This window comes from Oncorhynchus mykiss, chromosome 13 (assembly GCF_057628025.1).
Source record: "Oncorhynchus mykiss isolate SJ-2025 chromosome 13, ASM5762802v1, whole genome shotgun sequence".
Classification (NCBI taxonomy): Eukaryota; Metazoa; Chordata; class Actinopteri; order Salmoniformes; family Salmonidae; genus Oncorhynchus; species Oncorhynchus mykiss.
This window is the reverse complement of record NC_143034.1, coordinates 29,528,957-29,545,599: the sequence shown is the minus strand read 5'-3', so window position 1 is coordinate 29,545,599 and position 16,643 is coordinate 29,528,957. Positions and strand designations below refer to the sequence as shown.

At 42.0% G+C, this 16,643-nt stretch overlaps 1 protein-coding gene across 1 annotated transcript in view; it reads left to right on the top strand.

Annotated features, from left to right (window-relative positions):
* Positions 1–16,643, top strand: part of LOC110485924 (integrin alpha-L) — a 30,278-nt gene continuing 13,635 nt past the window's right edge. The window contains exons 1-8 of the mRNA XM_036940587.2: positions 1–329; positions 2,662–2,776; positions 3,609–3,706; positions 3,924–3,991; positions 6,860–6,974; positions 7,177–7,307; positions 8,146–8,288; positions 8,419–8,572. Of these exons, the coding sequence (XP_036796482.1) occupies positions 281–329; positions 2,662–2,776; positions 3,609–3,706; positions 3,924–3,991; positions 6,860–6,974; positions 7,177–7,307; positions 8,146–8,288; positions 8,419–8,572 (873 nt within the window). The 5' untranslated portion in view covers positions 1–280. The remainder of the gene's footprint in view (positions 330–2,661; positions 2,777–3,608; positions 3,707–3,923; positions 3,992–6,859; positions 6,975–7,176; positions 7,308–8,145; positions 8,289–8,418; positions 8,573–16,643) is intronic.

Genomic DNA, 16,643 nt, shown 5'->3' with positions numbered 1-16,643 from the left:
GGTTCTCACATTTGACACTTATAAAGTATTCTCACTGGGGAAGTATAAAAGAAGGGGACGGGGTAATGTACCTATACCAATCATGCAAAAGAGGAAGCTGCATAAAACACGTACATCCACTTTCTCACCCAAATGATAGTGATTCACAGCAGCTACTTTCGTGAGTGAGGCACACAGGAAACAAAGTGCAGGAAGACGAGTAAGTTTCATTTGCAAAAGGTTGAGTGGTGCAAGATTTTCCTCACTGCATGCTAGTGAACAAAGTGAAGGAGAAGAGAAGATGTCCAGGCAAGGACCCCTCTGCCTGCTCACCTGCATGGCAGCCATGGGTAAGTGCTGACTATCAGGATTTGTACAAAACATCATCAGCTCAACTAGTAGAAACAAGTAAATTACTTTCAATATTACATGTTTTAAATTACAGTTTAGTTTTAGTTTTGCTATTCCTGACTAAAACTAAATATGTTGAACTGTTCACACCATTGTAATCAATAGACAAACTTGAAGTACTGTAGAGGAGTATATGCTTTCAAAATGGATGCTTAACTTGCACAAGGATAATTTATGTAAAAGGAAGGTGCCTAATGTTGCCATTGCCATCGGCTAATGGGGATCCCAACCAAATCAAAATCCAATGCTCTGAATTTAATTGACTTGTTAGTTGCTCCATTGTCACTATTTGGGGGGCTTTTTAGAAAACAGAACTAGTCATACTGTTGTTTCACGTCAATAAAGGTAACCGACTTCCACTTTTTTCAATTTAAGGCAGTAGTTGGTTTGAACCACAGGCCACTTTACCTTTTAAAACGAGATAGTAGTTGGTTTGAACCACAGGCCACTTAACCTTTTAAAACTAGATACAACTTCATTGTCGATTCATGTTTTTGAGACAGTCAATGATAAGCATTAACTATTGGCCATTTATCACACATTTTTCACAGTGAAAAATGAAGTTATTTACAATGTTACAGCTACGTTAACTATTAATGGCAGTTCTGGTTGAACCACAGTAGTCTATAGCACACCTATGTTCAGCCCAAACAATGTAAATGATGATTCCTCAAAATATGTTTATGTACCTTTTCATCCATGTGCACATCTTCCAGACTGAACCTTTACTTGTTTTCACCAGAGCCTGCGCCAGACTATGATCAGCTGGGGGGTACTGTTTGATGCTATATTTATAGTTAGGCTATATATAATATAAGCAACGAATATTCCACCGACATGGTTATGTGGCAATGCACCACATAACCAATAAGCAAAGCATCAACAATGAAGGTTCCAACACACACGGGACCAGAGCCATTTATTTGGGCTGGACTAACCAATTATGGGACCATGGGCAAAAACATATTTCACCAACTGTTAGCCTAAATGTAACGATTTGGGAGAAGCCCAGGTAAAATGGAGACACGTATAGGCTAACCTGGGTTATCCAGACGATGTGCAGCCCAGCACTTGGCTGTTTTGTGAGTCTCCGCTGTAGGAGTGGCAATATCAGGACCATAGCCAGAGGCCAAGCGCTCGGCCAAATGGATAACTACAGAGATGCTAGCAGAGATGCGTGAATAGTGCAAGACGGGAATAGTGAATGCGCAACAACAGAAATGTATGAATTTACTTTAGGAAAAGTTCTGAATGGACATAGAGAGAATAAGCAAACTCACACACATACCCGTCAAAAGGACCCACCATTTAAAGCCACCAGCGCATTTCAAACACACAACAGCAAATCACATTTCTCCTTTCCTAAAAACGTTGGCTATTAAAAGCCTAGGCCTTGGATAATGCTAAAACAATGTAGCCTACCAAATGAATTGACAACGAAAGTTTGAAGGGGGAGAGAGAGACAGCAATGCGATAGTAGACCTTTATTATGAAGGCCTATATTATATTTAAATCTGTCTCTGGTGGATATTATTTGCCTCTGTCTTGCATAGCACAGGTCAGGTAGCATGGCAGCATAGGCCTACGAATGATTGATTAATATATGAATTACCATACATTTGTAACACATCTCTGTCTTCACTATTCCCGTCTTGCACTATTCACGCATCTCTGCTAGCATCAGCTCCACTGGCCTCGCTCTCTTCCCCTCTCCTCTGTCTATTGATAATAGCTCTGGCACGAGTATCCTAGCTCAAAGCAAATCCCAGGAATAGCAATATAGTTTGGTCACTTATTTTGAGCAATTTGTTTGTTACTAATAGGGAGAAGCAGCTTGCTCTTGCTTGCTGAGTATAAAATAGGCTACAGGGTTGGCAATGAACTGGCAGGCAGTTTGACTGGCTAGAGCATGTAGCTCTGGTGCAGTAATATTTATATCAATAAATAACTGTATCCAAATGTTGATAGGTTTTTTGGGTGGGCACAAAAGTCAATTTAGGGAGGCTTTGCCCCCCGCCCCAACGCCCCCATAGCACCTGCTATGATCTTCTCCCATCACTGACCACAATCTAAAATATGAAATTATTTCCTGTGTTGTAGGGAAGATCAGATATCTAATATTTGTGTGAAATGCTGTTTAAATGATGTATTTTATTGTACATCGTGGATTAGGCCTACTAGACAGCAAATATTGACGAATATCATTTTTATGCATCTAACCCAAATAGTTGTCTGTCATCCGATTGTACCTTTCTTTCTTTTCTTTGCCAGCTGTCTCTTCAATGGCTTTCAACATAGATGAAGCAAACCCAAAAATCTACAAGGGGGAGGAAAAGGATTTCTTTGGTTACAAGGTCCTGCAGTTCATTTCTGGCAAGGAGAAAGGGCAAGTGTTATTGTTATCGTCATAGTGAAAAATGCGAAGTATTATGTTACAAACATCTGCAAAACAGTATCACAAACCTGAGGAAACAAAAATGACCAGAAAAATATTCCTGTGTCTGCAAACATGCACTAAATATATCCATAGCAATGTATTTAGAAATATATGTGTCTCTGTAAGCTCCAAAAGTATTGGGACAGTTACACATTTGTTGTTGTTTTGGCTCTGTACTCCAGCACTTTGGATTTTAAATTATATAATGACTATGAGGTTAAAGTGCAGTCTGGCAGCTTTCATTTGAGGGTATCTTCATCCATGTCTGGTGAAGCGTTTAGAAAGTGCAACACCTTTTGAATGTTAGACGTACAAATATCACACCCCAAGACATGCGAACCTCTCACCATTACAATAACAGGGGAGTTATGCCTCTGTAACTTTCTCACTCATTATTATTCAAGACTCATTGAGGATTATCCTTTCATGGTAGCATCCACATATTATATTCTTATTTACTTTCTTAAATGATGTCAGCTGCACCCGATGCCCATGACTAATGTGTATCAGTGTATCAGTTATGCATACGTTGACGGGATGGAAATTCTGACTTGTGTTCTGTCATATCACACCTCTGACAACATCGTGCTTTCCTCTTTCGCCATGCAGTTGCTATTCTAACCTTAGTAACTGAAAGAAAACAGATATACAAAAGTAATTTACCAACATTGTCAGAAATGTTATGCAACCATTCTTGGATCTAAAGTGTATCATATGTAATAGAAGTGGATGCAGTCTCATCTAAATCGACCGAACTAACATTTTTATTTCTCACCCACAGGGTAATGGTCAGTGCGCCATATCAGAAGAATGGATCTGGTGGAATCTGTAGATGTGCTCAAGACCGAACAAACTGTACAGACTGTTACACTCCTCAAGGTAGAGATGGATGTTGATGATACACTATACTGTACTTACTGGACTGCAATTTAGAAAGGTGGTTAATTATAAGAACATTAATAATTATAAGAACATGTAACACCTATTCACGGTAACCATGGCTAATCGAGTATTAAATATTGTTGAAATGTCAACAGGATCTTGAAAATGAGAAATACTAGTTGATTCTGCACGTCTGCCTTTTCCCTTTCAACAGAAACTGACACAATCAAGTACATTGGACTGTCTATGGTTGCACAATCTACTTCTCCTCCAACGTTCACTGTAAGATAAACCACCAAACATTTAATTTGATCACGTTCTTGTTTTCAAATACTCCATGTGAGTGTACCGTACATATGTAATATGTTTGGCAGCATTTACATAGGCAGCCCGATTCTGAATTTTTCTTCACTAATTGGTCTTTTGACCAATCAGATCAGCTCCACCAATTAGTGGAACAAAGATCAGAATTGGGTTGCCTGTGTAAACCTAAATGACTTGTTTCACTTGAGTTATAAAACAACACCTCAGCAATCTAAAAATGATCATGGCAAATTCCAGTAACTCTCTCTTTTGAAGACATCTGAGGTCCACCAGACAATCCATTATTTTTAGCACATTTACAATAAGGTGACCACAGTTCTGAAATTAAAACCGGGGACATTTCCAGTTCGGCGGTCAATATATCATTAAAATATCCGTTATTATCTATGAAATTAAAAAAGGGGGACAATTCCGGGTTTAGTGTATTTAGTCTAACAGGCACATTGTGACAGAGAAAACAACTGTTACAGAAACACTACAGACTAGACAGAACTGTCCAATCTGAACAGCCATTCAGTGGTCCTGGTAGTCTGGGTAGAATAAGAGCATAAGAGAACATTAGCAAAATTGAAAAAACAGGCAATAGTCTATGTGAAATACTTAACAACGTAATAAAGAAATAAGACGATGATGTGATTGGTAACTACATAATATACTTATACCAACCTAATCTGTATATTTCTCAGAAGAATGTATCTTCTTCAGGATTGCTCTCTTTGGCCAGCTTCACCGTGAACTCCTGGCAGGGGAGGTTGAAGTTTGTCTTCACAATAAGCGTAGGAACAGTGAGCTTATTTCTTGCTGCTGTCCATATATCATTCATTCCGTTTCTTGGAAAGAGCCATTGTACCTCCTCTGTCTGCTCTTCTTACTCTCTTAACTTTTTCTTCTGCTCCAATCTTTCTCCTCCTCTTTTCTTCACTCGTCTTCCTTCTCTTCACCTTTCCACCTCACTCTTCTACACTCTCCTCGCTTCACTCGTTTTACTCCCTTCATTTCTTCTTCTCCTTCCTCTCCAATCTTTAATAACAAATAGTAACGTAAACTCACCCCATTCCGTACAAATGTGCGCAACCGCGACATTCAAACAAGGCTGCAAAGAAAACTAATGGGACTGTAGCGACTGTGTTGACTTCAAAATCTGGGGTGTGAACTACGTTTCTATTCAAGTGTTGATGGACATGGTAATGGCTCTAGAGTGTTGGAGAAAAGTTGAGAAAACTGACCCTCCGTTACATCGTGACGTGTCATGTCCTAACGTACAGCACGCATAAAGCAACTATTTATGTCTTACAATCTCTCTCCACCAGGTGTAGCACTTCTCTCATCCTTTAAAAATAAGAAATGGACAGTAAGGGGGGAAACCTAGTCAATGTTTGCGTCATCACTGCAAGCGATCATGACTCAAAAGCCACTGTTTACTTCTGAAGACCACTTTAGCACCACCCTAAAAACCCAATTCAAATTCGACACAAACCTTCAAATTAGGTATGTAATGACACATTATATAAACTCTTTATAGTGTTTTATTTACATTTTCGAGGTGATAAATTGGACAGATCGAGTGAAAAAAAGCTGTTTCCCCACACAACATCTCTCCTTCTCACTATCACGCATTAGTTTCGCTTCCCCACCCGCCATTTTTAAAAAGACCCGACGGAGCTCATTACCTTCTTGAATCATGCAAAAACGGGCAGCGTGGAGGTCATGTCATTGATTTCATTGGAAAGGGGAGAAATTGTGCTTTACAATGGTATTGACATTACAGTTGATCTGGAAGTATTACGTTTTTTGGGCGCTAAAATAAGGTAAATTGTACAGACCAAGGCGATGTACAAGAGTGAGTTAGTTTACGTTACACTATTAGATAAAATACTTTGGTTAACAGATTCCCATTGCTTGCCTCATTTTTGTATTTTATCTCAAAAACATTGTTTGGAATAATAAGTTGGCAGGCTCTGTAATCATATCTTTCTTTATCTTTCCTCCTCTCTTCTTCCTATCCAGTCGTCCTCTCCACTCTCTAACAGAAAACATTATGCTAATGTTATTCCTGAAAATGTCAAAATATATTTTCACACTACTTATTATAAATGGCAAACCATTTTAACTGTAATCTACAAATAAATATTCTCAGAATTAATTGTGCACACATTTAATAAAATCATATTTTCAAAATTGCACGTTTTTTAACCTTGCTACCATGACAGTAGCTAGCGATCCTAGCTAGATAACTTAGTCGACATAGCTAATGTTAGCTAGCATAACCAATTTAAAACCTTATAGAGCAGATCATCTATCTATATAATGAATTGAGACATTATAAAATTACTAGCTAGTATCTCAAACGATTGTAACTTACCTGGCTTGAAAAGACGTTTGTGGTGATGTTGTGGATTCACTTGACACTTGTTAGGTTCTGGCCGAGTTTTCCACAGCAGTTTTCTCTAAAACTAGAGCGAGCAAGTAGTTAGTAGAAGAGTGAATGAAGCTGCTATAGCGAGCAGCCCGCTCTGCTGGACAAAACAAGCACAACGCAATTGAGACGTCAACCGGTAGGCTCTGCTGCCCGGTCTTTCTTGCCACGTCAAATATTATTTCACTTTGCAGTCTGTTTTTAATGCACTGTTAAAAACGGGGACACTTCCGGGGACGTCTGGTCACCCTAATTTACAATTTTGGGGCGGCAGGGTAGCCTAGTGGTTAGAGCGTTGGACTAGTAACCGGAAGCTGACAAGGTACAAGGTACAAATCTGTCGTTCTGCACCTGAACAGGCAGGTAAAATAAAATAAATAAATAAAAAATGACGTATTCTCCTCATTCAGGCCTGCAGCCCTGGCCTGGCACACGAGTGTGATGGGAACTCCTATCTGAACGGTATCTGTTATCAGTTCAACAGCCAGCTCCAGATCACCTCGAACTTTACACCTGCCTTCCAAGGTATAAGAGTGAAACTTGAACACATTTGTAGATAACATAACCTAAGATTTGGTATATATTGACTGTTTATTCATGTCATGCTAAATTACATTAGGTCACAAAATATTAATTGTGAATGATAAGATCTGGATTCCTGAATATGTGAAGAATGTTGTGAGTGTTATCCATCATATCCATTTATGTAATTCACTTTCTCTTCCAGAATGTACTAAGAAAATAGTGGACCTCGTTTTCCTCTTTGACGGATCAGGAAGCATGACAAAGGAAGAATTTGATGAGAACAAAGGTTTCATAAACAATATCATGACAACCCTAAAAAACTCCTCAATTAAGGTATTCCTCCCTTTTAAAGCTCATAACTTAAAACCTGCTTGTGAGGTTGCTGAACATACATCTGTTTATCTACACTCTTAGAAGTAAAGGTGCCTAGAAGAACCTTTTGGGTTGCCACAACAGAATAGCCTTTCCAGTTCAAACAGGTTCCTTGAGGCACCCCTCTGTGTAAAGTTTCAAACCATAACCTTAGTTATGGTTTGAAGTGCTGGCAGCCTATCATATTGAAGCCAGGGCTTTCAGATATTCACTTTTTGGACACCCGTTAGCGTAAATGTCATTCCTGGTCATCATGTTAATTTTCACACTGCAAACTAAATCCTTGAATATTTATACATATTATATATTTAAATAAAATGTTAATAATATTAATTATGTTCACATATAGTAATAAAGTGGCAACTATTCCCATTTTGGAAGAGCATAGGCTCTTGAGGAACACCTCTGTATGTCTCATTGACACTACAAAAATATTAGTGTTTAACCTTCACATGTGATGACAATACAGCAGAACAGATCAACAGGAGCGACATTTACTCTTACGGGTGGCCTACAAAATATATACAGTATCTTAAAGCCACGCCCCTACTAAGCCACGCCTCTAATCCAGGGTTCCTCCACGAACCCAATGCTACATTAAACCATTCAAAGTTCCTCCAAGAACCCCTCAACTAACCAAAGGTGCAAATATGAACCACTTGACTTGCAATGGTTCCTTGAGGATCTTCAGGGTTCCTTGAGTCACCACTAATTCTAAGAGTGCATGTGCTATGTTGTTGCATGGAAAGTATGGTATGAAATCAATATTAGTCATCTCTTCCTCTTTTGTAAACGACAGTTCGCAGCGGTTCAGTTCTCAACAAACACCAGGACAGTTTTCAACTTCAGAGACTTCCAAGAGGGGAGAGCCTTGACTAAACTTTGGAAAGAAGAGCACATGGCTGATCTAACCAACACACATAAGGCAATAGACTTTGTCTTGTAGGTCCCAGTTGATAATTATTCATCAGTTTTACTTTCAAAGTTCTGACCGAATACTCAGAATCTGATCAAAGGGGATTGTGGTGTAAGAAAGATAGCTTGATCTGTTGTTTGAATACATCTATTTCAGGAAAAACATTTTTGAAAACCAAGCTGCCGGCGCCACCGCAGATGCAACTAAAGTACTGGTCATAATAACAGATGGAAATCCCAGCGATACTGATAAAAGGTTCAACTCTATCGAAAGAAGTGATAAGAAAAACATCATCCGCTTTGTCATCGGGGTAAGTCCTATAATATCTATAATACCCCCTACACAACACCACACAACTGTATGACTTAATTCCATTACATTCTCGTGCTAGTTAGCTAATGCTAAAGAAGCAGTATATTTATCTTCTCGATTTACCATAAATTGTTGTGGGATAATTAGGAGTACAGCAACACCTTCCATCCCTGGATTGAGGTACATTTTCAAATTGTGTCACTTGAAGTTAACCAAGGTGCAAATATATTGGCATATGGCCGTATCGACTAGTTGATCACCAGTGTATACCAGTGTTAGTGCTTTTAATGTATGATTTCAATGTATGCTGCTTACATTTATGTGTGTTTCCCAAATATTACACTAGTTGGGAGTTTTTTAAAGCTGCAATGTATGTACCTTTTTGGGCCACCTGACCAATTTCACATAGAAATGTGTGTTATAGATCTGTCATTCTCATTGAATGCAAGTCTAAGAAGAGGTAGCTCTGGTAGATATCTTCTATGTGCGCTATTTCTATGCTCCCTGTTTTTAAGCTTTTACTTTCAATTTTGTACACCAGCCTCAAACAGCTGTAAATACAATATTTTTGATCATGGAAAATATATTTTACAGCGGTTTGGATGGTACAGTGATTCTCCACACTTGTTTGTTTTGTTCACAAACTGAAATTAAGCGAACTATTAGAAGTTCAGCAACCAGAAAATGGCAGAGTGATATCTGCATCGTGCATCTTTAACCTGTTAGAATCCTTTAACATTGTGCTACATGCCACAGGGCCTACACACAACAAAGGCCATACTCTTGATCTCCTGCTGTCCTATGGTCTGAATATTGATAACTTGGAAACTGTTGATGTGTGTGTCTCTGACCATATCAGTATTGCTTTTAAAATGCTTTCTCCTCCACCTAAAAATGTGTCTGTTTCCACTCCTTCACCCATCAATACCTCCACAACGGCTAGTAAATTTACAAATGCTTTTTTATCCTCTACTAAGGATCCTGTTCTGTGTCATCACACTGATGATTTGCTGAACAGGTTCAATTACATAATGTATGTCAGGCTACGTTAGACTCGGTGGCACCAGTTAAAACCAAGAATAAACTGTCTGCCAGAGTCTCATCTTTGTTAGAGGACCACACTCGTGCCTCGAACACTCAAATAGCGAATGGAGGCCATTTTCTCGCTTGTAAATATTTGACTGGCATTGGTCAAACTACTCCGGTTATTTCACTGCGTGACAGGCGATATTCCGCCCAAACTCTGTATGCCATGGGCTCTCCAACCCTGTCCCTGCAGCTACCGAGTGCTTAATTTGGGAAACCAAGTGAAATCTGTTAGGGAACATCGATAGTAACATGTTTCACAACTATTCAAAATCAAATACAAATGCGCTATAATTGTAGGCTAACTCTGAATTTGCTTCATTAGGCTAGACCAATTATGTACCAATCTTAAATTAGTGGGTTTTTTAAAATGTTTTTCTGCCATGTGTAATATGCGGTAGTCTATGTATTGTATACAGTGCCTTCGGAAAGTATTCAGACTCCTTGACTTTTTCCACATTTTGATATGTTACACAAAAAATTATTAAATCAAAAAAATCCTCAGCAATATACACACAATACCCCATAATGACAAAGCGAAAACAGGTTTTTAGAAATGTTTGCAAATGTGTGTGTAATGTGCACATACATATATATATATATAGAAACATCTCAAGGATGATCAGTGAAAACAGGATGCACCTGAGCTCAATTTCGAGTCTCATAACCCTTTGCTATGAGACTCGAAATTGAGCTCAGGTGCATCCTGTTTTCACTGATCATCCTTGAGATGTTTCTACAACTTGATTGGAGTCCACCTGTGGTAAATTCAATTGATTGGACATGGAAGAACCTTCCAGAAGGACAACCATCTCTGTATCACTCACCCAATCAGGCCTTTATGGTAGTTTGGCCAGACGGAAGCCACTCATCAGTAAAATGCACATGACAGCCCCCTGGAGTTTGCCAAAAGAAAAACAAGGTTCTCTGGTCTGATGAAGCAAGATTGAACTCTTTGGCCTGAATGCCAAGTGTCACGTCTGGAGGAAACCTGGCACCATCTCTACGGTGAAACATGGTGGTGACAGCATCACGCCGTGGGGATGTTTTTCAGCGTCAGGGACTGGGAGACTAGTCGAGATCGAGGCAAAGATGAACGGAGAAAAGTACAGAGAGATCCTTGACGAAAACCTGCTCCAGAGCGCTCAGGACCTCAGACTGTGGTGAAGGTTCACCTTCCAACAGGACAATGACCCTAAGCACACAGCCCAGGCAACGCAGGAGTTGCTACGGGTCATGTCTCTGAATGTCTTTGAGTGGCTCAGCCAGAGACCGAACTTGAAAATAGACCTGAAAATAGCTGTGCAGAAATGCTCCCCATCCAACCTGACAGAGCTTGAGCGGATCTGCAGAGAAGAAGGGGAGAAACTCGACAAATACAGGTGTGACAAGCTTGTAGCATCATACCCAAGAAGACTCAAGGCTGTAATTGCTCCCAAAGGTTATTCTACAATTTTATCTACAATTTCTAAAAACCTGTTTTTGCTTTGTCATTATGGGGAATTGGGTGTAGGCTGATGAGGGAAAAAAACATTTTTAATCAATTTTAGAATAAGGCTGTAATGTAACAATGTGGAAGGGGGTGGGCTTGGGCTCATATATACAGTGCCTTGCGAAAGTATTCGGCCCCCTTGAACTTTGCGACCTTTTGCCACATTTCAGGCTTCAAACATAAAGATATAAAACTGTATTTTTTTGTGAAGAATCAACAACAAGTGGGACACAATCATGAAGTGGAACAACATTTATTGGATATTTCAAACTTTTTTAACAAATCAAAAACTGAAAAATTGGGCGTGCAACATTATTCAGCCCCTTTACTTTCAGTGCAGCAAACTCTCTCCAGAAGTTCAGTGAGGATCTCTGAATGATCCAATGTTGACCTAAATGACTAATGATGATAAATACAATCCACCTGTGTGTAATCAAGTCTCCGTATAAATGCACCTGCTCTGTGATAGTCTCAGAGGTCCGTTAAAAGCGCAGAGAGCATCATGAAGAACAAGGAACACACCAGGCAGGTCCGAGATACTGTTGTGAAGAAGTTTAAAGCCGGATTTGGATACAAAAAGATTTCCCAAGCTTTAAACATCCCAAGGAGCACTGTGCAAGCGATAATATTGAAATGGAAGGAGTATCAGACCACTGCAAATCTACCAAGACCTGGCCGTCCCTCTAAACTTTCAGCTCATACAAGGAGAAGACTGATCAGAGATGCAGCCAAGAGGCCCATGATCACTCTGGATGAACTGCAGAGATGGGAGACTCTGTCCATAGGACAACAATCAGTCGTATATTGCACAAATCTGGCCTTTTTAGTGGCAAGAAGAAAGCCATTTCTTAAAGATATCCATAAAAAGTGTCGTTTAAAGTTTGCCACAAGCCACCTGGGAGACACACCAAACATGTGGAAGAAGGTGCTCTGGTCAGATGAAACCAAAATTGAACTTTTTGGCAACAATGCAAAAGGTTATGTTTGGCGTGAAAGCAACACAGCTGAACACACCATCCCCACTGTCAAACATGGTGGTGGCAGCATCATGGTTTGGGCCTGCTTTTCTTCAGCAGGGACAGGGAAGATGGTTAAAATTGATGGGAAGATGGACGGAGCCAAATACAGGACCATTCTGGAAGAAAACCTGATGGAGTCTGCAAAAGACCTGAGACTGGGACGGAGATTTGTCTTCCAACAAGACAATGATCCAAAACATAAAGCAAAATCTACAATGGAATGGTTCAAAAATAAACATATCCAGGTGTTAGAATGGCCAAGTCAAAGTCCAGACCTGAATCCAATCGAGAATCTGTGGAAAGAACTGAAAACTGCTGTTCACAAATGCTCTCCATCCAACCTCACTGAGCTCGAGCTGTTTTGCAAGGAGGAATGGGAAAAAATGTCAGTCTCTCGATGTGCAAAACTGATAGAGACATACCCCAAGCGACTTACAGCTGTAATCGCAGCAAAAGGTGGCGCTACAAAGTATTAACTTAAGGGGGCTGAATAATTTTGCACGCCCAGTTTTTCAGTTTTTGATTTGTTAAAAAAGTTTGAAATATCCAATAAATGTCGTTCCACTTCATGATTGTGTCCCACTTGTTGTTGATTCTTTACAAAAAAATACAGTTTTATATCTTTATGTTTGAAGCCTGAAATGTGGCAAAAGGTCGCAAAGTTCAAGGGGGCCGAATACTTTCGCAAGGCACTGTAGACCTATGCATAAGCTCTATGCATATGGGTGTTTTGAATTAATCATCACCTTAGAAAGCGCTGTCCATTTCATTGTGTTAGTTGTTCTCGATGTTGTTGCAAAGCCTATGTTGTCCACTCAGTTTCAACCTGTTGTATCACACTAGTGTGCGATCTGCACTGAATGGCCCTATAGTGACCCCTGTCAATTCTTCCCCTTGGTGGTATCACCCGCAATCATAACATTCCGTTTCACTGCTATGCAGATCACACGCAGCTCTATTTACCAATAAGACCCAGTGACCAAGCTAGCGTAGCTTCCATTCACAAGTGTCTTGTTGACATCAAATATTAGATGTTTGACAATTTATCCAGCTCAATGATAAGAAATCTGAAGTTATTTTATTTGGCCCCCACCGAATCTCGAGCTGCATGTAAAGAAGGTTGTCCAGACCTGCTTTTACGATATCATCTAAGAAATACATCGCCCTCCGTAATTATTGGGATAGTGAAGCACTTATTTTTCTTTTGGCTCTATACTCCAAAAGTTTGGATTTGAAATGAAACAGTTACTATGAGGTTAAAGTACAGACTATTAGATTTTATTTGAGGGTATTTGTGTAAATATTGTTTGTACCATTTAGAAATGACAACACTGTCATGTACTGTCATGTTGTCTTGTCTCTGTCCTTTCCCTTCACCCTGTCTCCCTCTGCTGGTCGTGTTAGGTTACCTTTTCTCCCCCGCTTTCCCCCAGCTGTCCCTTGTCTCCTCTAACTACCCATTCACCCCGTTCCCCACCTGTTCCCTTTTTTCCCTCTGATTAGGTCCCAATATCTCTCTCTGTTTCTGCTCCTGTCCTTGTCGGATTCTTGTTTGTTTGTGTCATTCATGCCTGAACCAGACTGTCGTCATGTTTGCTGTAACCTTGTCCTGTCCTGTCGGAATCTGCCGGTCCATCTGAGCCTACCTATGTTTGGTAATTAAAGAAGCTCTGTTTAAGTTGATTCGCTTTTGGGTCCTCATTCACGCACCGTAACAGAAGAATCCGACCAAGAATGGACCCAGCGACTTCGGATCCTCTCCACTCAGCCGTCGAGATCCAGGGAGCGATGCTAGGCAGACACAAGCAGGAATTGTCTGCTGCTCGACATGCCGTTGAGACCCTGGCCACCCAAGTCTCCAACCTCACAGAACAGGTTCACCATCTCCGCCTCGATCCACCGGCCACTTCCAGGGCTTTCGAATCTCCGGAGCCCAGAATCAATAACCCGCCGTGTTACTCTGGGGAGCCCACTGAATGCCGCTCGTTCCTCACCCAGTGTGATATTGTGTTTTCTCTCCAGCCCAACACTTACTCCAGGAGCACTGCTCGTGTCGCCTACGTCATATCTCTCCTTATTGGACGGGCTCGTGAGTGGGGCACGGCAATCTGGGAGGCAAGGGCTGAGTGTACTAACCAGTATCAAGACTTTAAGGAGGAGATGATACGGGTTTTTGATCGATCTGTTTTTGGGGAGGAGGCTTCCAGGGCCCTGTCTTCCCTATGTCAAGGCAATCGATCCATAACAGACTACTCTATTGAGTTTCGCACTCTTGCTGTCTCCAGTGGCTGGAACGAGCCGGCCTTGCTCGCTCGTCTTCTGGAGGGTTTCCGCGCAGAGGTAAAGGATGAGATTCTCTCCCGGGAGGTTCCTTCCAGCGTGGATTCCTTGATTGAACTCGCTATTCGCATTGAGCGACGGGTTGATCTTCGTCACCGAGCTCGTGGAAAGGAGCTCGCGCTCTCCGTCGCCTCCCTCTCCGCATCACTACCATCTTCCTCTGCCGGCTCGGGTGCTGAGCCCATGCAGCTGGGAGGTATCCGCATCTCGACTGAGGAGAGGGAACGGAGAATCACCAACCGCCTCTGTCTCTATTGCGGTTCCGCTGGTCATTTTGTCACTTCATGTCCAGTAAAAGGCCAGAGCTCGTCAGTAAGCGGAGGGCTACTGGTGAGCGCTACTACTCCTGTCTCTCCTTCAAGATCCTGCACTACCTTGTCGGTCCATCTACGCTGGACCGGTTCGTCAGCTTCCTGCAGTGCCTTAATAGACTCTGGGGCGGAGGGCTGTTTTATGGACGAGACCTGGGCTCGGGAACATGACATTCCTCTCAGACAGTTAAAGGAGCCCACGGCCTTGTTCGCCCTGGATGGTAGTCCTCTCCCCAGGATTCAGCGTGAGACGCTACCTTTAACCCTCACTGTTTCTGGTAATCATAGTGAAACCATTTCTTTTTTAATTTTTCGTTCACCTTTTACACCTGTTGTTTTGGGCCATCCCTGGCTAGTTTGTCATAATCCTTCCATTAATTGGTCTAGTAATTCTATCCTCTCCTGGAACGTCTCTTGTCATGTGAAATGTTTAATGTCTGCTATCCCTCCTGTTTCCTCTGTCTCTTCTTCACAGGAGGAGCCTGGTGATTTGACAGGGGTGCCGGAGGAATATCACGATCTGCGCACGGTGTTCAGTCGGTCCAGGGCCACCTCTCTTCCTCCACACCGGTCGTATGATTGTAGTATTGATCTCCTTCCGGGAACCACCCCCCCCCCGGGGTAGACTATACTCTCTGTCGGCTCCCGAACGTAAGGCTCTCGAAGATTATTTGTCTGTAGCTCTTGACGCCGGTACCATAGTCCCCTCCTCCTCTCCCGCCGGAGCGGGGTTTTTTTTTGTCAAGAAGAAGGACGGGTCTCTGCGCCCCTGCATAGATTATCGAGGGCTGAATGACATAACAGTGAAGAATCGTTATCCGCTTCCTCTTATGTCTTCAGCCTTCGAGATCCTGCAGGGAGCCAGGTTTTTCACTAAGTTGGACCTTCGTAACGCTTACCATCTCGTGCGCATCAGGGAGGGGGACGAGTGGAAGACGGCGTTTAACACTCCGTTAGGGCACTTTGAATACCGGGTTCTTCCTTTCGGCCTCGCTAACGCTCCAGCTGTCTTTCAGGCATTAGTCAATGATGTCCTGAGAGACATGCTGAACATCTTTGTTTTCGTTTACCTTGACGATATCCTGATTTTTTCACCGTCACTCCAGATTCATGTTCAGCACGTTCGACGTGTCCTCCAGCGCCTTTTAGAGAATTGTCTTTTTGTGAAGGCTGAGAAGTGCACTTTTCATGCCTCCTCCGTCACATTTCTCGGTTCTGTTATTTCCGCTGAAGGCATTAAGATGGATCCCGCTAAGGTCCAAGCTGTCATTGATTGGCCCGTCCCTAAGTCACGCGTCGAGCTGCAGCGCTTTCTCGGCTTCGCGAACTTCTATCGTCGTTTCATCCGTAATTTCGGTCAGGTGGCAGCTCCTCTCACAGCCCTTACTTCTGTCAAGACGTGCTTTAAGTGGTCCGTTTCCGCCCAGGGAGCTTTTGATCTCCTCAAGAATCGTTTTACATCCGCTCCTATCCTTGTTACACCTGACGTCTCTAGACAGTTCGTTGTCGAGGTTGACGCGTCAGAGGTGGGAGTGGGAGCCATCCTTTCTCAGCGCTCCCTCTCTGACGACAAGGTCCACCCATGCGCGTATTTTTCTCATCGCCTGTCGCCGTCGGAACGTAACTATGATGTGGGTAACCGCGAACTGCTCGCCATCCGGTTAGCCCTAGGCGAATGGCGACAGTGGTTGGAGGGGGCGACCGTTCCTTTTGTCGTTTGGACTGACCATAGGAACCTTGAGTACATCCGTTCTGCCAAACGACTTAATGCGCGTCAGGCGCGTTGGGCGCTGTTTTTCGCTCGTTTCGAGTTCGTGATTT